Genomic DNA, 26,747 nt, shown 5'->3' on the forward strand with positions numbered 1-26,747 from the left:
GTAATATAACATAATCATAAATTATATGTGTGTAGCTGTCAACAACCTCGGACGTTTTCAGCGTAATTACGATATCGAAAGAATCAGCGAGTCATTCAACTATCGCATTTACGCATTTACGATCAGCATATTCAAGTGTAACATACTTCGATGAGGGTCAACTATATCGGGCTTGGTCATCAAAATGCCTCGAAGTTACAACGATGCGGCTATCGGCAGATTTCCCAATTGTGAAGTACATCAACAATGACTCGCAATTTACCGAATATTCATGTATATAAATACCATGCCAGTGCACTCTCTCGACGCGCCTCGCCCGGAAGCATTCTCTCACCGTGTCTAGGACTCAATTTTCACTTCCACCGAGCCTCGGACCGTTAGCATCTCTTCTGTAGCATTTACTTTTGTAGCAACTGTATACTGATATGCAGCAATAATTTATCGCTCCTCCATTTATCTGAGCAATCTCCAACCAGTCTCTTCTCCTTCTATAACACATGTCACGACTTACGTGGTTCTCTCGTCCTTTTACATTACAACGTGAATCCCAAAGTTTTATTGGACAATAACATCGAACACACAGTTTCCAAAGGATATAAGCTGCACATACCAAATTATTATCTAAATTTAGCCTATATTTTTTCAAAAGAAAAAAGTAAAGTAGGAAAAAAGACTTAACTGTCATTTTTTTTAATACCTACGTTTATAATTAATATCAGATTAGGAAAATAAATTCTTCTTCTTATTGTGCCATCCCCTAGCGGAGGTCGGCCACCATCAAGGCGATCTTATATTTGTCGTCTGCTACCCGGAACAGTTCGATGGAGCTGCACTCGTACCAATCACGGAGGTTCTTAAGCCAAGAAATGCGGCGCCGTCCTCTGCTACGCTTCCCATTGATTTTTCCTTGAATGACAAGTTGGGGAATGCTGTGTTTTTGTCCTCTCATAATGTGGCCGAGGTATTGTAGTTTCCTGGTTTTGATACTACGTAGAACTTCTCGGTCCTTCCCCATTCGATTGAGAACTTCAACATTTGTCACCCGGTCAGTCCAAGGAATTTTGAGGATGCGTCTATACAGCCACATCTCGACAGCTTCAAGTCTCCGTGACATCTCTTGGTTTAGCGTCCATACTTCCATACCATAGAAAAGAATTGAGAGCACATAACAACGTACCATACGCAGTCTCAGACCTAGGTTAAGATCTCGATTCTAGTTTTTATTTCCTGAGACTGGTCCCATTTCTCATTGACTCATGTAAAAAGGAACACAGGAAAATAAATAACCAAATTAATTATCATCAAGGTTTACGTATGTATATTTTATATTTTAACTTTGACTGAAAATCATAACTAAAACTTTTTGTGCATACCTACTGTAAAATTTGATTCGTGTGGGTAAGGTCCTTTTTTTCCTTTTAACAGTCGATATGTAACTGTCATGAATAAACTCAAACTGAATTTGACCTGACAGTTATCATAATTTACGAAAAAATTCTGTACTCAAGTTATTTTCGGTAAAATTGGACATTCGATTATAGATAATTATAATTCGATTTATTACAGCAGTTGAAATTATTTTGTGCAGGCTTTTTATGTAACACAATTTATTTAAAACCTCGTGGCTTTTAGGACAACATCTGGAGTATTTTATTAGTAGATTCGTTGCCAGAGCAATAAATTAACCACGACCTACCTCGCAGTAAAATTTTATTTTCCTCTCAAATATATGTTTTTTTTTCTCTCGCTTGCCTAATACATAATACAATGTTTTTCAACCTTCATGCATCATAACACACTAAAACTTTCTTTCCACAAACTCTGAAATTAACACGATTGACGTATTTTTCCTGAAAACTAGCAATTCTCTGTAACAAAGGTTTTCGTAATTATATCGACAGTAGCAAAGCAAAAAGAATTTTCATTGGTCTCGTCATATATATTATAATAATACACTCTTGGATGGCTGAAGATGACGTTTTAAATAATTTATTTTGGCTTATTATCATCGATATTATTTATTTATTTAAAAAAGACACATTGAGCACATAACAAGTTATTAATTCAAGACGTTCACAACATGACATTTTGAATAAAAAGTACAAGTAAATCAAACAGAGAAAAAACAAGGTAGAGAATAAAACAAAGCAAAAAATAATTTTATAGAAAAGAAATAAAATAAAAAACAACAATATCTAATTAAAAAAACAATAAAATAGAATTTTTAAAACTAAATACTTAATACATCGCTAAAAATGTCTACATCTTTAGGGAGTGCATTGACCAGCCGCACAGCCCTCGCTATTGGTGCCTAGTGAGCCTGGCATGAAGAAACAGCTTTCACCCAAAACACGTCATGGCTGCGCGGTATGGAAAGATACATGCTGGGCATAACGTGCAGGAATCGAAAAATAAATAAGTGGGTAATGAAGAAAATACGATCTTTAAGTGGGGATGAGTCTAATATGTCGCTCGAAGGACAGATCATGACTGGAGAATCATTCAGTGGTATGCAAGAATAACTCAAAATCAAAGGCGTAAAGGGCAGTCAATCAAATAAATTAATAATGAATAGTCGAGAATAGTGTGGACTTAACACATATTATAAAATACATTACTGGTACTAATTTAGTAAATTTTCATATAATATCATATTATTTCATAAGTTTCAAGATAAATCATTTTCAAAAAAATAATGCACTTGCAACAATTTATAACGAGTATGGTAACTGATCAGATACTGATAGCAGCGGTAGATTGGTGGGTTAAAGCCGTACATCAGTTGAGGCACGGTCTAAAAAGATCGTTGCTAGGCGTTGCGCGGATTGCGGGTCGCGGGTGCAAATGACGCCTGTCAAACGAAATATTATTTGTCATATAAATCCAACATACGTCCATTTTATGTTCTGTTTATTATTCTATTAGTAACAATAATAATATATTCATTGACATGTTTTCTTTTTAAAGTAAATGGGTAACGTTTTTAGTAATCTTTACACGATTTAAGAATTAATTGGCCCGTCGCCGTCACGAAGCAAAGTGACGTGTTTCTAGCTCGACGTTCTCTCATTGAATACGAGCGAGTCCAAAATTTCGTCGCGCCTACAGTTGAAAATTATTTGCCGTTTCACTGATGCTAATATTTTTGTGGAAATTAACCGGTTTCGAAAGAGGGGTACACGTCTAAATCCCACCGTTGTATATCTCGTTGATTTGAAAAAATATTTAAATCAGTCTATTTCTTAATTCTGTATTTGTTACATGCAGTAATATATTGCGGCCAAATAACATATTAATAACATATAAATGTGAAAACCAGTCGTCGTGGATTAATACCTTGAAGCAGGATTGGGTTTATTACTTTATGACGGTCAGGCCATAAAATGCAAGAAACATATAGCAGATTTTTTCACGTGACAAACTATAATGTATATAATATGTTATTGAAAATAAAACATTCTTTAACACGTGTTAAAGTAAAGTTTATCCCATATTTCACTATATACTCAAGAGTTAAACATTCTTACAACCTCGCCTAGAAGGCAGCCCACTTCCTTTATTTTTTTTCTTTGGTTTGTTTTGGCTCACCAGTTGGAAAGCTGTGGCCTAATATATCATCGGAAAATAAGATTCCGTTCACCAAACAAAAATCCTCTTCCGAGAATGATTCGGCGTTTAAAAATACCCGCCTAACTAAATGAGTACTTTTTCGACACTGGCATGCGCGAAAAACACCTTTGCTGATTGATATCAATCTAATAAAAGTGTTCAAATGAAAAAAAACGTAATATATTATTCTCAAGGGCGGGAAATTCTGAAATAGTCTTGGGAAATCCGGAAACAGATGTCACTGTCTATCATTCGCATTTCTTTGGGGAAATGACAATATTTTACCGCTCATTTATTATTTAAGATTTAATGCACCCATAAATCTTTAGAGACATAAAAGCGTGACGAATCGTTAACTTTACATGATTAAATTTATTTATATTCCATCTTCTGTGATTCGTCCTAAATGTTTTTTTTTTGTTTAGAAAAATATTTTATAAAAATACTCTCGTCAGTCCTGCGTGAGTCAATTATTATTACACATTCGCGGCTGTGACTTTACATATAGGTAGATATTTGAGGTGGATAAGTGAAAATTAAACTATAAAATAACGTTTACTAAGCAACACCTGTTTAGCTGTAAAAAAAAACTAAAACAGATGCGACATATAATAATAAGCACATATTTCGCTTAATAAGCACACATTTTGTGTGTGCGATCACCTTCGTCAGAAGGCATCGTTCAAGGCCAGTGTTAGCCCATCGTATATGCATTGCTGCATACCCCTGCACCTATTTATTTATTATTGCAATTACACCTATGGGGATAAACAACTCATTTCGTGACAGCATATTGATCGGCGATATTAAATACATTACCGCAATTACAAATTCTTTAACATCCATTTCCCGTAGTATCCAATTATGGCAAACTCAGTGAATAGCTTACTGCAATTGTTATTTCCACGATATTCATTTTATCACATAGTCAGCTATATATCCGATGACGCAAACTCCATATAGTAGCTGACTAATTATAAAAACTTTATCTTAAATGTTCTTTTCAATATGTTATTTTGATTGTGAGTACGTCAATAAATAGCGCATTATGATTAATTGAACATGTCACTCGAATATAATCTCCCGGTCTATTAGTATCTTAGTCTCTATATCGCTCCGCACAACATCTTATTCTACCGCGATTTGGACCTCGGAATAGTATCATAAGTATTGTAACATAACTACTGTAACATATTTACTCTTATACTGACTGTTTATGCTGCAAATAAAACTCGCTCCTCCATACATCGGAGCAACCACCAAATTTAATCTCGACCTCTTCACCGACAACACCCCCACACACCAATATTCCATACAGTCCACTTGTTAATAAACAACATAATAGTCAGCAAATAGTTGTGATTTGAATGATAAAAAGATGAATTTAATAGCTTTTAAGTTTTAAACATAAAACTTATCATGTGTAGGTATTATCTGAATGGTTATATCTCATAATATGATGTGATGGAATACAATATTGGATTTTTATATTAATACAATCTTTTGTATAGAGTAATTAAATAATTCACATGATATAATTATTAGGGATTGCAATACCGAATGAAAATGTCAATACCGGTTTTTCGGTATATTTCTTATTGAATACCGGTATTTCTTTAACATTAAAAAATAGAAGTAGGTGCTTATCAATAACAATATAGCTATTAAAATCTTTTAAAAATATTATTTTATAGAAAAAACCAACATACCAACATTTATTTTTACATTTAAAAATATGTATCGATCATAATTGTAGAACTAGTGATTTTTTACAAATAATTTGAATATATTGATAATTTTAACAAAAGCCCTCAAAAGTTCATCAAGTGGATGGCTGCAGAAAAAGCTTTTTAAATTTAACGCTTGTACAGTCATCAGATCAGCGCATGGAGGTCATGACTGTATTCTGTGAGGACCAAATGTCGCTTGTTTAACGCGTGCGTGCTACCTGTGCTCCTGTATGGCTGTGACATGGCATCTTACTAAGCTTCAAGAGTCTTGGCTTTTGACCTTTGAGAATCGATGTCTCCGCTGAATCTTAGGGGTACATTGGTACGACCGCGTTACAAACACCCGAGTTTGTGAGCAGACACAACAGCCTTTGGTGATTGAAGTTATCACGAAGAGACGCTTTACGTGGCTGGGACACGTATTCTGGATGCCGCCAAAGAGTGCGGCACTTCGTACCCTTGTGGTACAGCCTCAAGGGTTCCGTCGCCGTGGCCGGCCCTCCTTCACCCTGCAACGGTGCTACAAAAGCGATTTACGTGCTGTATGTCTAACATGACGGGAGGCGCAGGAGTTGGCGATGGACCGAGGGAAGTGGCGCCAACTTGTGCTTGCCCTATGCCCCAATGTTGGGACGTGACAGGGTGAAAGAAGAAGAAGAAGACAGTCATCAATAATTATAGAATAATTGAACATTTTTGTCACGGATGTTTTCTATTTCGAAATAATATTATGATAATTCATTGCGACAATTACTTAATATAAAATATATTTGATGAAATTTGTTTTATTGTTTTTTCACCTCTGTTGGATTCACTCAATATATTTGCATTTTAGAAGCACATAACTTATAATTCAATTTCAAAAACGTAATCTTAATACCAAAAAATCCGGTATTTCAGTATTGAAATACCGGTATTACAATCCCTAAATATAATTAACACATTTCCAGGAGCCGTTTTACAACGGTAAGTTTTTGTTTAATCATTAAAACTTGGTTAATATTAATTTTCTTCGTATTTCAGGCAAGCTATGGAAAATAAACCGCCTTGCAATATTAAAATACGGATTTTAACAAAAATGTGTAATAATTCTGTTCATTTTATGAAAGCGATACCCATATTATCAGTATTACAAACTTCACACACTAAAGCTCAGTCTTGACTTTATAAAGTTTCACCAAAGCCACCACATTTGTGTTTCACTGTTTTTGCTCAAGGGGGGACATGCTCAGCGTACGTCAAAATGGAGCTTTTATGCTATTTTAAAAGCATGATCTTGGACATCCCTAAACGTTGTAGATAATCTATTTACATAATTTTGAAACCTGATACCTGAAGATACTGATTATAAGCTATGTCTTTGACCATTTAAATGTGATAAACATTCTACGAATAATGTTTGCTTTATAATAATTATTGACCTAAGAATAAGGTAGTATTTTTTTGAAATACGCCATTTCTGTAGGCATTTCCCAGTGGCTAAGCTACAACATACGGCTGTAGCCATAAATTAACAAACAATAAATGAAGTAGCGAGTAAGATCATGTTAACGCGCGTGTTGGAACATGTATGCTTTTTTTTTAAAACGGTACATGTACACCAGAATCCCTACTCGCCCTTAGCCCTTAGGCACATGCTTGTTTTCCAAACACTCTAGGTTTGATTTTGACTCACTAGAGAATAATTATACGATTTTATCAAATCCTGGGTATTTCTGTAATTGTTTCATGTTTACTAGGACACTACTATTATTAGGTCACGTGGCCTGATTTGGTGTTAAAATGGAAAATAAATATAAATTGTTCGATTTATAGTCGCCTCATTGACATATCGATTCTCGAGATAAAAATCTACTACTATAAATACTGGTCTACTAAGAAAGTTGGCATCATCAATGTAGTCAATAATCTATTCAAGTTTCATCAATATTGATTAAGTAGTTTTTGAGTTATAATTGAAAAAAAGAACACATCTACAGACACTTTTAAACTCAAATTTTATTATACTTAATATGTATAAATTAAAGTTGTATTTCGTTATAAAAACTACATGCATTTTTTAAATTTTATACATAAATTGCTACACTCATAACAATTTAAAAGGTGTTACCATAACGATTAAATATATACATGTGGGGTACCTTGATTACGTTTTTAATAAATTTTAAATAAAAATCTTACCTGTGCAATTTGATCAAATCTTCCGAATAGTTCGTTTAGTGTCTTGACCAGGTCAGAGGCGCTCAGCTGTTCAGAGAGCGGTGTAAAATTTACGATGTCTGCATAGAGGATGCTCACGTTGTTATGTCTCTGGACGTACATCTCGTGAAAACGCGTCTGCTTCGAGGATATCTGACAGGCATCCGCCATTTTCAGCATAATGCTGCGTTTTACCTGTGAAAAAAAGTGATATTTAATTATTACGTGTTGAATAATTACCTACGGTGAGTATACCACTGGTTTTTATTCTGTACATTTAAATAAAATAATTATCTTTATTGTTTAATGTTAGCATCTTCTATGGCTTGGTTGGTTGAGCGACCGTTTCTGAAGTCATTGATCGTCGGGTTGTTCCTACGGCTAAGGGTCGTATGCATGAGATTCCCAAATACTTTATAAGCTAAATACTGCTCGTTTGCATGCATGAGTACAAATGTAATCCGTTGTTTAGTGACGTCACGAATGTGACGTCATTATGTGTCATTGCGTTCATATAATGGCAAACTTATAAAATTTCATTCCCCGATCACTAATTTAAAATTTTGAAATTGTAAATGTGTCTGAAAGTGTGCGAACGGTACCATATAAATTTAATAATTATAAATGAATAATTATTGTGAATTTTAAATAATTTATCAGTTATTTTATCACATTTATTTTATAATTCTACTGTACGAAAGGATAGAGTATTACCAGTAAACATTTCCATATGGCAACATATAGAGTTTTTGCCGGTAACGCTTCTTGACATTTCTAATTGATCCGATTGATCGCTTCTAGTTATTTCATAATAATTTAAATAATGAATCCATCAATGGCATCAATCCAGCAACAAATGTCTGCTGCATAGCTGTTAATATACGTGTTTGCTGTACGGAATCCATTATTAAAGTGACAGATGAAGCAGCCATTTGAATGACGTGTGACGTCAGATTGCTTACGTCACAAACAGTGCTTCAACGCTATATGGTGGAAAATCGGTTAAATAGCTTATAAAGAATTTGGGAATCTCATACATACGGACCTATATTTTTCTGCGAAAAAAAGCCAGTGAAAAAAGCGAGATATTTTAGAGTAGGTATATTTTGTTTTTGATTTATGATTTGTTAATACTACATTTTTGAAAAAGCCATTTTACAACGTTTTTATTATCACGTATTCTTATTTGTCCGGTGATTGTTTTTCCAGTACAAATCTTGCAAACGATTTTTAACTAACTTCCCGACTAGCTAGATATTTGAAACTTTTAACATATATTAGAACACGATGCCAATGCATTCTTTTAATACGTTTAGCCATCTTTAAGTAGAATTAAATTCATTTTGAGTTAATTCTGTTTTGTATGGAAAGTTATTTCAGAAAAATCCGTAAAAAGTAAAAGACTATTGGTTACTAAGGCGGTGGTCCTAGCAACTAAAATATAATATATATGTGCGTTACTATGGAAATCAAAATTAAATATCACAATGACATTTCAGTATTCTATATTTGTTTGTTTTTTATTTACTTCATATCAAGTACAAGTTTGAGCATATTGATCACAATAATTCAACAGAAAATTTAAAAACGTTGTATATAAAAAGTTCTTTTCATCTTGTAATTATTTTATGTCTACGTTTACAGTGCAATTTTAGAGTAGGTATATTTTGTTTTTGATTTATGATTTTGTCAATACTACATTTTTGGAAAAGCCAGTTTTCCATATAGACAGCATTGTTGCCTTGCACGTATATTTAAAAAAAAAAGTAAATACTGTAAAAAGGCCAATAATATACAACAAGGATCACTTCTCATCAATTAATTATGGTTTTATCAAATATCCGGTAAAAACATCAGTTTCAATCGGTAGATACGTATTTTTTAGCAAATTAATGTAATTACTACATCTATCGGAACTGGTCTGAAATTATTTCATGTTGAGGTAAAAGCTTACTACGTATTAGATGTACAACGATCTTCGTCATCTCACAGGTAAAAATGTGGCGACTTCATTGCGTAGGCCATGTCTCAATCAGTCGTCTCAGAAACAATTAAACACAAAGAAACTCCTCTTCAAAAGACCAAATAAAAATGAGAGTAACCCACAGAACAAATTAATAAATAGAATTCAGACAGGCTATACCCCAATATACCACATTTTCAAGCAGGGTTTTGAATGTGTGAGTGTCCTACGAAAATGAAACACAATAATTATAGACGTGAAATAGTATGTAATGCAACCTTTAAATACACCAATATTGAATGAGCGTAAGTGCATAAACCGAGAACAATAATTGTCACAACGAATTACAAGCTTAGAATGACATGTTTTTGACATGTGTTTAAGTTTATCCCATATTCTTTCACACTCGTGATCGGTTGACTGTTACTCCACACTCGTTAGGTATAGAATACAATACAGCATTCCTGGGGCTAACGTGATGATGGAGCATGCGGCATAATATTATGTAGAATCATCCTTGGAAGCAGCGAAGAGTCACATCGATACATTTATATATATTATGAGCTTTTTCTTAAGTCAAATAAGTTCCTATATGTCAGATTAAGTTCAATAAACAGATGTAGTGTTTATCTACAAAAATACCAGTATATAATTTGCCAGATAAATTAAGTGAATTCCATGAATCGACAACGCTAAACAGATTATGAAATAAACAATATTTAGTTTTTAATGACAACTTGTACGAACTACGTCACACGACCATGCCAATGGCATGGTAAACGTTACCACTTTTTTTTTAATTGATCTATTTTACAGACATACATTACATACGATATTTTTCTATCGCGCTCAATTTATAACTTTTTGAATATCACTGGAATATCGAACAATAATATTTTTATTATTTATTTATTTAAGAATACAAAACATTGTGGACATAACAAATCTAAATTCAAGACGTACACAACATGAGATTTACATTATAACAATTCGTACAATATAGAATATAATAATAATAATAATAATAACAGAAAAACAAATTAAATCAAAACATTCTTAAGTACATTTTAATATTCAATTTAATACAGAAAAATAAAATTTTGAAAAAAAAAAAACATACAATTTTACACAGAAAAATAAAGTTTCAAAAACAAAATGCAAAGTACATCGCTTAAAATGTCTATGTTTTTAGGGAGCGCATTTACTAATCTTGCACCCCTCGCTATTGGTGCCTGATAGGCTTGACACGAGGAAACGGTTCCGATCCAGAATAAATCATGGCTGCGACCACGTAGGTAATTGGCAGGCGCATGTAAATTCAAATTTATTAGGACACCAGGATTGAAAACCATCCCTCGCAGCTAACAAACAAACGTATTTCAAGAGCAGAAGAGACCGACGAGATTCAAGAGAGTGAAAAGTAAGCATGCCTTGTAGAAAGGCAGTCGGAAAATAATCATTTGACAAATTATTAAAAGGAAAATAGTTATATGTCTTAAAATAAAGACATCGAAGAAATTTCTTCTGGACGCGTTCTAAAATAAGCTTATAGGAAACCTCATAAGGACACCAGGTAATCGACATATAAACCCTTTTTAAGTCTTGAACTTTAAAATTCTTACGACATAATTCATAATACGTCATTATTTTTGATCTGCAATTTTTGTGCCCTACTTGATGAAAAAAAAATTTTTTTATTCAAATATGTATATACGTAAATTAAGAAAATAGGTAGGTACTTAGTCATTATCACGTTTTCATTTTTCTGCCATCACGGTTTCAAAGTTGTAAGTGTTCGCTCCTTCAGAGTTTCAGTGTTTCCTAACATGGTACCGAAATTTAATTTAAATTCCTAAACTTTGATTTATGACTTACATGGCACGTAGGGATGCCATATCGAAAGAAAAGTATCGTATTGTAAAAAATAACAAGAGACAGAAGAAAAGTCTAGATGTCGAAAAGATTTTTCGTGCAGCAGAGGAATTTTGCTAGTTAGTACACTGGACTCTAGCTGGTATCTAAAATGAAAAACTGAGTAGGGATTGCAATACTGAATGAAAATGTCCGGCTTTTCGGTATTTCTTATTGAATACCGGTAAGAAATACGTGCTTATCAATAAATATAGGTATTATTTTTTTTTTAATATTATTTTATAGCAAAAATCTTTTAAAAGACGTTGAAAAATATGTATTGATCATAATTGTAGAACTAGTGATTTTTTACAAATAATTTGAATATATTGATAATTTTAAATAAAGCCCTCAAAATTTCATTAAGTGCAAATAAGTCCGGCTGCAGGAAAAGCTTCTTAAATTCAATGCTTGTATCAATAATAATAGAATAATTGACCATTTTTGTCACGGATGTTCTTTATATCGAAATAATATAATTCATCGCGACAATTACTTATATAAATATATTTGATGAAATTTGTTTTTTTATTTTTTCACCTCTGTTGGATTTACTCAATATATGTGCATTTTAGTAGCACATTACTTATGATTAATTTTTAAAAACATAAACGAGTGTACTTTCTAAATATCGAAAATTCCGGTATTTTGGATTTTTAAAACCGGTATTTCTGTATTGATAAATATTGAAATACCGGTATTGCAATCCTTAGGTCTGAGTATACAAAATATTAACGACGCACTTTCGATGACATGGCATGAACAATCTTCTCTGAGGCTGGTACCTTGAATCTTTATGTAAAGAAAATGAGGCGTGCGCATAATGCCCTTAAAATACCAAGCTATGGAGATGAGGAGTGGGAGCCACGACCATTTCCGGGGCTGGCATCATCAATTTTAATCCAGGGGGTAATATTTCTGTCACCCATTATTTTCAGGTCTGCCCAGCAAAAAAATATCACGTGAGACAAAAGATGAAAGAAAATTGTGGATACATATTTTATGTAAGTATTGAAATATCGATCAAAAAGTATTGATGGGTCTTTGAAAATTATCCATACTTTTTTGACATCACTCCCTAGTTACAGTTTGTTTAGTACTCGCAGGTGCATTCAACGTGCTTATTGTATAAAAACATAAATCTTGAAAGAAAATATATTTTAAAACGCAAATAAGGTAAAACAAATAAATTCCTAAATTAGTCTTATTATTAACATAATGTTAGAAATCAAATATAATTATTATTCTGGAGTGGCGAGGGTTGAGATAGGCTGTTAACATCCGATGTAAATAATAGTGCACACTAGTTTTCATTGAACTAAGAATACAAATTTCGGATGAAACTGGTTAGTTTAAAAAAAAACAATTAATCCCTGCCTAAACTAAACCATAATAGTTTACGTATGATGTTAATATGCACAATCCTATCATAAAAATAGAGTCCCTTTTGTCAGTCATACATTTTCGTTGAAACATAATATTACAGATGGTGTTGGTTAGTTTTTTTTATTTAAGCCTTGCATAAACCAAGCCATAATAGATAAAAAAATATTCTTTTATAGATAAGATATCCAAAATTATGTATAATTTATTGGCATAATTTCTAACTATGTAGGAACGATTTTCCCATGGCCTGGTTGTAAGGAATACTTTGAATATTTTCCGATAGAAAAAGCCAAATTGTATTTGGGAAGGATGTCACCATAACTAGGGATTCCAATCCCGGGATCCGGAGCTTTTTTCGATACCTATGTATCCCGAGATTGATAAACATAATCCCGAAACTTTCGGGATTGATTTTTTTATCAATTTTTATGGAGAATAAAATAAAAACGAAAATATAACAGAAAAAATACTTTTAATAACAGATAACTACATTATAAATAAACTGAGTTTGAATGAAGTTTGATTTATACCCATGTGTAAGTTGCCGATTTATTTTATTTTTTCACGTAAATTATTAAAAATAAAGATTTGAAAAAACAATTCTTCGCAGTATTAACAAAGTAATTCTATCATGATCTCATACGTTTTACGACAGTTTCATATTTGGCTGACTAATTAGATTTATGAAGCGGAAAGGCTATAAGTACACCATGATTTGCATTACTATTTTAAATCTCGCTAACCCATTCATTAAGTCTTTACTATCTGAAACAGCAATCTCATATTAAATTCACATTATTATTTATATTACAATATTATTTACTCCATTAAATTTATGTATTTTCAAGATTGAACGTAAACAATATTAACAATAAATGTCTTAATTAGTATAAATTATACTAGATTTATTTTTGACCGATTTTATCAATGTTATTTGTAAATATAAAAATTTTATATTAACAATGGAAAAAAATGCCAATCCCGGGACCAGTCCAGAGATTGTCAAATTGTAATGCCGAAATCCTGGGATCAGAATTTTGGCTCGGGATTGGATTCCCTAACCATAATATTATCAAGGGTTAAACCTACTATATAATATGAATATGAAAGTGGTATTAATAAAAAGTTTTTAAAAAATATCTACGGCCTGTTAAAGTAGATAGGTATATATTATTACAAATTGAATTTTAAAAAAAAATCTGAAATTTAAATTCAATAAATTAGACATACTTTTACGTTCTATATTTCGCTGATAAATAATGAGAAAGTTTTCAAATCACACATCCTTGCTAGACTGAATAATTAAATTATTTGTTATTATTGTAAAACTTATGTTGTTTACGGTCAATATGCCAAAATTCCCACTTAAATCCTTCCAAATGTATGTACCTCTCGGGCACATTTAATTTAGTATAGAATCAACCGCCACCTGACAAACATCAGTTACAAACCCATAACAGCAATAATAAATTAACTCAACCATATAACTAGATAACATAATAATTACAAGATAAAAAAAAAACTTTTTATATACCAACGTTTTTACAACGTTAGGTACAATGTTTTTAAATATTCTGTTGAATCATATAAACTTGACTTGACTAGCTTAAATGATTAAAGAAAATTGTTCTTGATAGAAATAATACTGAAATGTCATTTTGACATGTCATATTGATTTCCATAGTAACGCACGTATATATTAATAATTTAGTTACTAGGACTCCAGAGCCCTAGCAACCAATAATGGTGTCGAAATAACTTTTCATACAATACAGAATTAACTGAAAATTAATTCAATTCTACTTAAAGATGGCTAAAAATATTAAAAAATGCATTGGCATCGTGTTCTGATATATTCTAAATGTTTCAAATGTCTAGCTAGCCGGGAAGTTAGTTAAAAATCGATTGCAAGATTTGTACCGGACAAAGAACCACCGGACAAATAATAATACGAGCTAAGAAAAACATTGTCAAACAAGTCAAAAAAAGTCTACCCTACCCATACAACCCATACAAACTCAACATCCAAATTTACAGTCCATTAAAAAAACACCAGTCTGGATTGATGATGACGTTGTCATAACGATAAAAATATTAAACTTAAAAATACAAAAATTCCAATTCCCAATCGTTCACATTTATGAGTGTCAGCCGCAGTTAATTTTCCATGATTTTTCTTTGCAGAAATTCTAAAATCCTCAACGCACACTTCGCTTGTAATGAAATTTTCCACGCCAACTTCAAAATACTTTATCTATATTATCTCACCACTGACTGGGAAATTTGTGGGAAAGCCGTTAACCGAATATGCTTTAAATTACTCTCCAAACTTTTTGGCTGAAGATTAACCGCCCCATATCGTTGAACTACCGCGAAAAGTTCCCTACATGACGCTTCTATTTTAGTATTAGGTAATGAACAAAACTTCATTTTATGTTAATTACATTATAGTAATTATATTTGTCTTGATTTATCTGTCTGTTTCTCTGTAACGCATAACTTGTCTCTCTTTATTTACATATATTTTTATTAATTTTATTCCTACAGTGACAAAACTGTTAATATCAGAGTCTTTAACACGTAAATGCCTGTTCAAACAATAAATAATATATACAAAATTCGGTTACATGTAAATTCTACGTATTACATTTCACCATAGCACAGTACGTCGTTAGCTTTCTTATCGGAAAGAAATGTCCGTATACTATACCGTCATCTCCAGGGAACCCATTAATAATGGGAACTGAAATACACAACGGATAAGGCGATAGCAGGTAACCGTCTCGAGTAAGGAAGAAGCCGTGTTAAACTTACACACGTGTCAAGAATACGTTGTACGTCTAATAATGAAAACTGCTCTCGGCTTATGCATTTACGCTCATTTAATGTTGGTGTATTACACACACTATTGCACATGCGTAATGCGTGCTTCATTTTCATAGGACACTCACAAATTCAACAACCCTGCTTCAACGTGCGGCGTATTGAATATAGCCGATCGGTATTCTATGTATTATCTGTTCTGTGGTCATCTCTATAGCACTGAGATAAAAAAATGTTCAAATTTTACCTAACCTAATATACTTTAATATACGACCATTTGTTTCTGATACAACATTTCATGCTACGTACAAATTTCCGGACACGGCGAAATTTGGTTAATTTCATCGGTGTTTTTCTATCACGGTATCGGAGCTAAGAGCGCTTCTTCTTCATAACGCTACATATAGTATAATATGTGTGGCGATCAACGAGTCCCGTGAGAATTAGCAGTGTCAGCAAAATCCTGACATTCTAATAGTTCTCAAGTTGATATTATTTTTAAAAATTATTATTTGTGCATTGTTCACAGACCGTCGGCAGTTTTAAATAATGCTGACTCAGTGAGAAACGCCGAAAATAACATTGTTTATCACAATTTATTTTAATTGCATACAAATTTCACCTCAGCAATTTTTAATAATATTTATTATGTTATAAATGCATTTTCTCACCAAAGGCCTGGGATACTCAGTACAAGCATTTTAATCGTGCTGGGTTTCAATAAAAATGCTTTCACGATTGAACAAATATCACAGTCCGCATTTTATTTTGGCAGAGAACTGGCACTACGTATCATATGATTACCTCGGCCCAAAAACACCTATCTAGCGATGATCTTTTATCATTATATCCATGTAGACTGTACCTGTCAATGTATCAAATAAACTCGCCATCTCTACTGGCAACTACCAATCTACATACTTCCGTTACTACATACTCCACACATCACTCTCCTCCTCATCCATAATCATCCACACATCTATATCCATACATATACATATATGTAAACAGTGTGTAAAATATAGTCCATTATAAAGATAAATTATTAAAAAAATGCGTTATATTGTTCATTATAAAGTAATACATAAAATATATTATACCCACCTACTGGATACAATATAATAATTACGGCCTCCCAAGCAAATCATTTCTTTCATATATTTATTCTTGACAATATAATCTGTCCAAAAATAAAAAAACAATTGCTCAACGATAATCTTTCAGTATTATGTTGGATTCATAAAACTAATACCAAAAATACAAATTATCAATAATCAAGTAGTATATAACATACAGAAAATAGTAATTACGGACATCTGCTAATGAAACATTCATTTTAGAATTTTAGTACATTCTGGAATATTTTTAATATACTCTTTTTTATTTATATTATTGTGACAATACCAAGGATAGAGCTAAAGGGTATATATCACAACCATCCGAGATTAGAAGAAGGTTATTTGAATCTTCGTCTACAGTTATAGTAAACCGTTCCAAAAATGGCTTCATTGCTGTGAACATAAAATAACTTAGATATAGTAGAATCAAACACATAAAAACTTTTTTTCACAAACATCTAAATTGTTGTTAATTATATTATGCTGGTATCTATAATTTCATCTCATCTAAAATAACAGAAAATATTATCTTAAGTTTTCCTATAAAGTTGGTGCTTAATGTCATCTACATCTTTTTTACTATACTGATATATAAACATATTGTTTTTACAATTAGTAATTGTTAATGAAGTCATTTGAGTAAATGGACAAACTGTTTTCTAAAACTACTATACGAAACTTTCTCATACATTGCAAACAATTCCGCAATATAATAAGAAACACATCACATTATTGTATATCAAGCACTATTTTAATATTTTTTTCAGTCCGTAATGCGAACGATGTCAACGCTATTTCATTTGTTTTGTTCATCTGTCATAGAGTTTAGTTAAAAATAATCATTATCGAAAACTCACAATATGCATATTTTGTTTAAAAACTGTAAAATTATATTCCTAGGATTCATAAAACAGCATAAATATATTATTGTAAGAAGGAAGCCGATACATTACACGACTGGTCCTACTTTTCGCCCCTCCCGTTGTTTATGGATGACCTTTCATTGCCTGTCATTGTCTATAGAGTGCTCATACTGACGCGTCTGTCGTGTTCACTTGTCGGAGTATTCTTAGTTTCAGATTTATTTCAGATTATTTTAACGTATCTTGGAGACCTTGGAGTTCATCAGATTTAGTGGTTATGTGTTATTAATAATTGGAAGTGTCGTAAAGTAAGTAAACTTCTTCTGTGTATAATAATAATATCATAATACACTAGGACGTTTGTCGATGTGACAGTCAATTCGAAACGACAATAACTAATAACTTATTTATACTCTTCAGTCATTTTTAAATCAAATCAAATCAAAAAAAGTTATGCTCAGGCTTTTTTAATCTAAAGATGGTGGTGTCTTAACCAATTAAATGACAGACCCAAATATATACGCATAGATGCGTAGTATTTCAAACTCCGCCAATACTGCCTTAAAAATAAAACATTTAAATTCGTTAAAAAATAGCAATGAATAGAAAATTGTCGGAATCTGATACGGATAACGATTGTTAAAAATATAAATGGTTTGCCCATTAAAGAATATTAAACCGCACATTTCGATATGTACGTAGTATGACATCCATTTAAGTAAAACTGGATTCTCCCGTCACCTGTCAATTCCAGGTAAACTGAGTTGATGAGACGATAAAGCGATTTAATTTACCACACCTGCAATAAATTCTTATTTTAAAAAAACTCGAATACCCGTTCGTCAACACTTCTCACTAATGAATTAATTTCTACCAAGAATTATTAGATGTATATCAATTAGTATATTGTATGCTTTATTTGAAAATGCTTGTATTTTTGTTTTTTTTTTATTTCATAGTAATTAAACAAATAATTGTATAGTTTTTTTAGATTTTTGGTAATAGATTATTCGAAAAGAACTAGAAAAAACCATTTCCTATAAAATGAATATTTATTTACATTATAATACGTTCAACGCGTGCGTGCTACTTGTGCTCCTGTATGGCTGTGAGACATGGCATCTTACTAAGCTTCAAAGATCTCGGCTTTTGAGCTTTGAGAATCAGAGTCTACGCCGAATCTTGGGGGTACATTGGTACGACCGCGTTACAAATATCCGAGTTCATGAGCAGACACAGCAGCCTTCGGTGATTGAGGTAATCACGAAGAGATGTTTTACGTGGTTGGGACATGTGTTCCGGATGCCGCCAAAAAGTGCGACACTACGTGCGACGCGTACGCTTGTGGCACAGCCTCAACGGTTCCGTCATCGTGGCCGGCCTTCCCTCACTCTCCAGCGATGCTAGGCGCTGCAGGTCTGAAATGTCAGGAGGCGCAAGAGTTGGCGATGGATCGAGGGAAATGGCGCAAACTTGTGTTTGCTTTATGCCCCAATGCTGGGTTGAGACAAGGTGAAAGAAGAAGAAAGAAGAATAATACTATTAATACGCTTAATCTCTTGAATAGCACACTAATTTCTTATTTAAACACCGTTTTGTTGGTTTTTAAACGTTGACACTTCAATTTTCGCAGTCCCAAAATTACTACCATTTGAATCGAGCATAATTAAATAATCAGAGATATATAAGCTCATTACGTTCAATATAGATACATTGTCTCTTCACGACATTCGATAAGTTTATTTAAATCTAATAAGTACACATTGTCGTTTAATGATTATTGAATACCCTTACATAGTGGTAATTATGTATTGCAATACTTAATGAATATAATATCTTTTTTATAATATTTTAGAACTGCTAATTTTTATAAATATCATTAGTCCGGTACAGAAAAATCTCTCTGAAATTCAACGTTTGTTGAATGTACTATCAAAATTGGACCAATAGTTATAAAAAAAATTGAAAATATTTACCACGAATGTTTTCTTTTTCTAAATATTTTAGAGATTTTTCTTTCATATTATTATTTAACTTTTGTTGGTTTCAGTTAAGGCTATACCTCAGTTCAGGCATAGTCTAAAAAGATCGTGGCTAGGCGAAGCACGGATTGTGCAAATGACGCGTGCCGAACAAAATATAATTTGTCATATAAATCCAACATGCGTCCATTTAATGTTCTGTTTATTGTTCAATTAGTAACAATAATAACATATTCATTGACATGTTTTCTTTTTCAAGTAAATGGGTAACGTTTTTAGCCACCTTTACACGATTTAATAATTAATACCCCCGTCGCCATCACAAAACAAATTGACGTGTTCACAGCTCGACTTTCGCTCTCCGATTGCCAACGAGTCAACGTCGCACCTGTAGTTGAAAATTATTTGCCGTTTGAAGTACCGTCTTAATAAATTATTTGCGCGTTGGCAGCATAAAACATATAAGTACAATAAATTTAATAATATACAAATTAGTAGTTGGTAATGAAAAAATAACATTAAATTCATTTTTTTAAACATATAGGTAGGTACGTGTATCCTTTCGTAATACTTAATATTTCGGTATCGATCAATAATTAAATTTCGGTTTTGAAATACCGGTATTTAAATCCCTAGTGGTAATTATATTAAAAGATCTTTTACGAGATATAGTTTTTAGTCATTTTTATCAATCAAATGGGATCGTATGCAATTGAATAAACAAAACGTACAGTCCTACAAAGTCATCTGAAGAACGGTCAAAAATGGAACTAAAAACTACCATATGGACGCTATATTATTGAAAACGTTATTCGAATCTGTTCATTCTGCGAGTTGCGAGTCTTGATTGGGTAGTTTTCGATTGTGGCTCTACCATCAATTCTTCAGATAAGTTTGTGGCACTGTATTATTTTTACAAAATGAGTTTTATTCTAAACTCACTGGTGTTCAAAATATATTTTTTTTATTACAAGTCGTGCTTAGTATTACTATCAAATATACAGTGGAACTTTATTAAAATTAACCACGCTCAAAAGTTTCCACAGTAATAAATATAATGTAAAGCAGACGACACAGCAAAGGTTAAAGTTTTTATCTGCGAGTTCTCTTTGTGAGAGGACATAATGATTTAAAAGTTTGAAACACCAATTACGCTAAAGTTTTAAATTTAAACCATAATTAAGACGAGGTACGGCGGATTCGCTTTTCAATTTAAACTCGTTTATCTCACTTAATTAAACAGGCCTTCCCTATTTTCATTGTTACAGATTTTATTGAATTTCATTACAAACAATACATTTTTTAAGACAGTAAATTTTAAATACAATTAAAAAATGTTTTAATTCAGATTTGGAGGTAGAGTGAGATTTTTCGTATTATAATTTAAAAATAAATGAAAGGTCTTAAAAAAATGTGCTTTATTATTTCGTTTCGAATGCAACGCGTGGTGCATTATTGCAATATGTCGATGTCATTTTGCTGGTATTTACATAACACATGTCATTGAATATATCTCCGCACACAGCTCGAATGCAACATTTTAGTTTTAAAAAAACTCCTTTTATTCTATACACAAGGCTATTTTCAGCAGTTACCGACAGTAGTTTATCATATTTACGTATTAAGGTGGTTAATTGTTACAATAAAGTTATCCGCCTAAACTATCAAAAAGTGCTATGTTTGAACAGCCCCTTTCTTGGCTGTGTTATTTTTTAAAGCAAGATAGACAGTTTTGATGATTTAGACGGCTAACTTATTGTAACAATAATAATACCTCAATATATAAATATGATAAACTACCATCGATAGCCACCGATAGCTGCCTTATATTCTATATAGTTATATAGAATAGATCCACTCGTGTCGAAATCAACAATTTTCACACGACATGTGGCACAGGTATAAGCCTGATCGCACATCGGGAGCAATGTTGCAACTTTATTTCATGCCCATATATACATATACGAACCCATGGCCGGGACAGTGACGTCACGCGGCTAGCTGAAAAAAATGAAAAATCAGCCCCTTAACATGTGCTGGTGCGACGAAGAAACAACATTATTTTGAATCGAGTCGATTCGTATTTGTTTAAGTCGCAAAATGATCCGTAATTTTCCGTTAATTAAAACTTATGGTCAAATGCACAATTTTATTTATTTTTATAATATTCCTGTAAGATATTGAGAAAATATCTTCAATTAATTAAAAATACACTGTTGATTACATTAAATTACACAATTTCTATTTCACAATATGAGCTTATATGGACCCATATTCTCACAAAACCCGAAAGACCTCCAAGGTAGAATGCAAAAACTCGCGGATGTCAGTCAAACGGTCGGCCTAAAGATAAATGTCTCAAAAATAAAAGTGATGACAAACCGTTTTTCGGACTCTGCAATCATCTGTATTAATGGCATCGAGCAAGTCAGCAGCTACGTCTATCTCGGACAGCAGGTACCAGAAAGCATGCACGATGAAATTGCTCGAAGAACAAAGCTGGGATGGACTGCTTTCGGACGTCTGAATAGTATATTCAAGAGTGACTTACCATTATGTCTTAAGCGTAGGGTATTCAACCAATGTGTTGTAGCCGTAAACACGTATGGCTGCGAGACGTGGACCCTCAACACGAGAGAAGTCCAAAGGCTAAGAGTCGCACAGTGAGGCATGGAGAGGTGTATGTTGGGCATCACGCGAAAGGACCGTAAGAGAAACGAATGGGTTAGGAAGCAGACAGGAGTACGCGATGTAATAGATGTTGCCAAACAGCTGAAATGGAGATGGGCGGGGCACATTGCTGAAAGGACGGCCGCTGGACAAATGCCGTCATCCAGTGGTACCCAAGGGGCACGAAACGGCCACAGGGTCGCCCTAAAATCTGCTGGATTGAGGAACTGGTAAAGGCGGAAATACGTGGCAGCGAACGACACAGGACCGAGAGAATAGGAAGAAGCTTGGGGAGGCCTTCATCCAGCAGTGGATTGACCCCGGCTGATGATGATGATGATATGAAGGTAACATAAAAAGATTTTCTTGCGATAAATAGTCTACCCAACCCATTGGATGAAATATGCAGCATAAAAACAATATGATTATATTAATAATCTCCATCACGTACCCAATAAAATACGTGAATAAACCTAATTACCTAAGTAATTGTGGGGTTTTTAGATACATACATTATATTATATTAGTAATGTATACAGAGCTAATTTGACCGCTGTTTTTAATTAAAAATAACAACGTTTTTGGTTTAATTTAAAGATTACATTGAGTGGCTGAATTAGCGTCATATACGCATACTGGGAGTGATTCAAATAACCACTAGATTAGTTAAAAACAGCTCGCTGTATGTCGTTCTTCAAAAGCTATAATGGTAACAATTACTATTATTAATTATGTTAATATTTTAATTACCTCAGATAATCCGTATCCGGAAATTTGTACGTCAACAGTTCACCGCAGGACACTTATTCGTGCGCCGCAGTACGTGAAACTTGAGTTCGTGTAACATTTAATCAAATGACGAGTTCTTCGTTGAACATTTCACCGTGGAGTATATTTGTACGTATGCTACAACATGTGGAGATGACATGGAGTTAGGTTAGGTTAGGTTAGGATTCATCTAATTGGAACAGTACTATTTGCAAACTATCGCCGCATTTTGTAAGATACGTACAAATGTATTCCACGGTGAAATGTTCAACGAAGAACTCGTCATTTGATAAAATGTTATACGAACTCATGTTTCACGTACTGCGGCGCACGAATAAGTGTCCCACGATGAACTGCATACGTACAACTTACACGTATTATATTACACTTATTCTGAAAAATTACTCATTTCCCATTCATAAAATCGTATTATAAATACGAGTAGCTTGATACATAGTGTATAATATTATAAAAATGTATGTATGTGTGTTTATTTAATAATTAATGACTAAACCCCACCATCTAGAAAATCGTCGAGCCACCACTGTACCTACATGTCGCCCTCTGACACTCTTGCCTACATTCAGCAAGGTACTGGAGCGTCTTATGTGCACACGACTTGAGACTCACCTCGCAGAGACTGCTCCACTCTCCCCGAACCAATATGGTTTCAGGCCGGGTAAATCCACTGAGGATGCGATTCGAAAAGTTATCAACTACACTGAAACAGCAACAAGTAAATACGTACTAGGCATTATTTTAGACATAGCGGGTGCCTTCGACAGTGCTTCTTGGCCATTAATATTGTGTAAACTTCGATTAAAACGTGTACCGGGAGACATATATGCACTAATCCAAAATTATTTCAGTGACAGATCTATATTATATGATACTGGCAATACAATAATATCTAGGAAATCCACAATGGGGTGTCCCCAGGAATCAGTTCTTGGACCCCTTCTATGGATTATCCTTTTTGATGACCTCCTGTCGATCACGCTTCCAAACGACTGTAGTATTATTGCCTATGCGGATGCCTATGCGAACAGCCGCAATGGTCTTGAACTAGCTGCTAACGAGGCTTTGGAAACCATTATGACCTGGGGTTTTACTAACAAACTCACTTTTGCTCCGCATAAAACAGAATCCATCCTCCTCAAGGGAGCAGCTAACCTCACTTCAAGGTCGCCCACCATCCATATGGGTAGTACCTTAGTTAAAGTCAAAGATAAGGTTACATATCTAGGCATTTTATTGGATGACAAATTATCATTTTGCACCACGCCAAAACTTCGGTGGCTAAAGCCAAAGCGGCTTACCATCAGGTCTCCTGGCTTATTGGAAGTAATTGGGGTCTTAAGTTCAGATTTCTTAAAATAGATTATGATGCAATCTTTATGAGTATCGCTGGATATGCCGCCAGCACGTGGTATCATAGATGTAAGTTATTGTCCATCCGGAAAACTCTTCTCAGCGGTCAACGCTCAGCATTAATTGCCCTCACTAAGGCTTATAAGACGACTTCTACCGACGCGTTGCCTGTCCTTGCTGGAGTGCTTCCGTTAGACCTGCACATTCAAGTCCGTGGTGCCACAACCGCCTTGCTCGGGGGTCTGGGGGCGGAGGTTGGCGGTATCTTTATATCGCCGCCTTTAGGTCTTGGATCCATGAGCCGGTGCGCTCGAAAAGTTATTGTACGCGACCTGGCGTATGACACGGCGCTGCGTGTGTGGCAGGGGCGATGGACCACTTCTTCCAAGGGCAGACAAACGCATTTGTTTTTTCCTAATATTAAGTGGCGCATGAAGATAACCAGATTGACTCCAGACCATTGGACTTCTCAGTTCTTAACCGGACACGGTGGTTTTGCCTCCAAGCTCTGTCAGCTTGGCCTAATAGAATCTCCGACTTGCTTATGTGGCGAATTGCAGGATGCCGATCACATCCTCTGGGAGTGTCCCCATATGTGGGTTGAAAGGGAAGAGCTTCTTCTCAAGTCGGTCCGACCCTCAGTTGGACCGGTCGGCCATTGTGACTTGGTATCTACGAGGAAAAATTTCTCAGCTTTTAAAAAGTTTGCGGCATTATACGGCGAGCGAGAAGGTCTTTTCTCATCGAGAATTGACCGTAATACATTATATGGAATTAGGGATCACGCACACTCTAGTGCACGCCAACCAAGGTCTTGAGAAGTTGCTCCTGGGACACTTTCGGCACAAATTTGAACAGCGCCTATCGTTCGTTACGCCACGGTATACGCCTGCATAACGGGTGTGGAGACGTGGCAGGTGGTGGAGTGAAAAGCAAGTACCTACATGTATTAAATTCTACAATTTGGACAAAATCTTGTTTGACGATCAATTTGTGTAATGCATTGTAAAATATAATTCTATCAAATAATAATAAATACTATCTGATTATTTTATCATGTAAACCAGCGTCCAGATTGTATAAATCTCGGTTAATGTGATAAAAGTGAACGTATGTTAATTATTAACACATAATACTCGTAGTTTGTATGTCACATCAGAATTTCTTCCGATTACTTCATTCACTTAATCCTTTGAATGCTGTTTTCTCCGAAATTAATTCCGTCCACTCAAGACTTCCAGCGCGAAAAATCTTAAGCACAAATTGAGCTTTCGGAGTTAATTTTAGGAGGCGGCTGGCTGTCACTCGAGCGGCTTTCGAGATCATCTTGAGTGGTCTGTGCGAAGAGAGGCTTTGAAAGCTCCAATGAGCTTTTTATTTGGCCTATTTATTCAGGTCACGATCATAAAAGCTCAATCAGCAAAATCGCTTAAGGGCTGGTGAGCCAAAACTAAGTTAGTCACCGCAGTTTTTGCAGGTAACGCAACTTGTCATACTGATATGATTTAATTTTGGGAGAGCTAAAAATTCTGTATTGTTTTTTTATCTGTCGGTTTTCAAGCACTCTTACTGATAATATTAATATGCTAGCAATCTTGGAAAAATGTGACGCAAACCAAATGGAAATACGTCAGCTAGGTCAGGTAGAAAATGGCAGAAATCCAACATTAACATAATATTCTCGAGTGAAGGCACGTTTTCACATTGTTGTTATGTATATTATTACTTAGTTGCTGTGATGTGCTATTAACTGCACACGAAGAGATAAACTAAACTAACAATTAAAATACAAGTCAAAATGGATATTTGTTGTGCTCCCACGATGGCCGCGCGGCTTAAGCGTCGGACTATAGCGTTGTGGGTCCCAGGTTCGAATCCTGGGTCTGGCAAGTACACATATTGTTTTTAATTTTGTGTATGAGTCAGAGTATGGACTTAATAGGTTGAGGAACTGGCTGACATCCATTTCTCGTAAAAACAAAATCTATTAATACAAACCTCCACTCTGTTGAGGCCCATATGATCCTATTGGAATCGGAGATGGTTGAAAGAAGAAAAGAAGAATTTTCATAATCACAACTCATTAAGGATTGCAATACCGGTATTTCAAAACCGGTATTCAATTATTTATCGATACCAAAATAACGGTTTCAAAAATCCAAAATATCGGTATTTTCGTTATTAAGAAAGCATACACGTTTATGTTTTCGAAAATGAATTATTGTTATTTTTTCATTATTTGCTACTATATTGTATAAATATGTAGTGTATAAATTGTATGCTGCCAAAACGCAAATATATTGACTGAAACCAACAAAAGTTTCATAATATTAAAACAAAATCCTTCAAATATA

At 33.9% G+C, this 26,747-nt stretch overlaps 1 protein-coding gene across 1 annotated transcript in view; it reads right to left on the bottom strand.

Annotated features, from left to right (window-relative positions):
* The window catches only part of LOC147063233 (adenylate cyclase type 2-like), a 485,865-nt gene that overhangs the window by 112,406 nt on the left and 346,712 nt on the right, over positions 1 to 26,747 (bottom strand). The window contains 1 exon segment of the mRNA XM_085959766.1: positions 7,521 to 7,733. Coding sequence (XP_085815892.1) covers positions 7,521 to 7,733 — 213 coding nt within the window.

The sequence above is a fragment of the Rhyacophila brunnea genome, unplaced genomic scaffold (genome assembly GCF_057557595.1).
Source record: "Rhyacophila brunnea isolate RB1 unplaced genomic scaffold, BYU_Rbru_1.0 scaffold_9, whole genome shotgun sequence".
NCBI classification, from domain to species: Eukaryota; Metazoa; Arthropoda; class Insecta; order Trichoptera; family Rhyacophilidae; genus Rhyacophila; species Rhyacophila brunnea.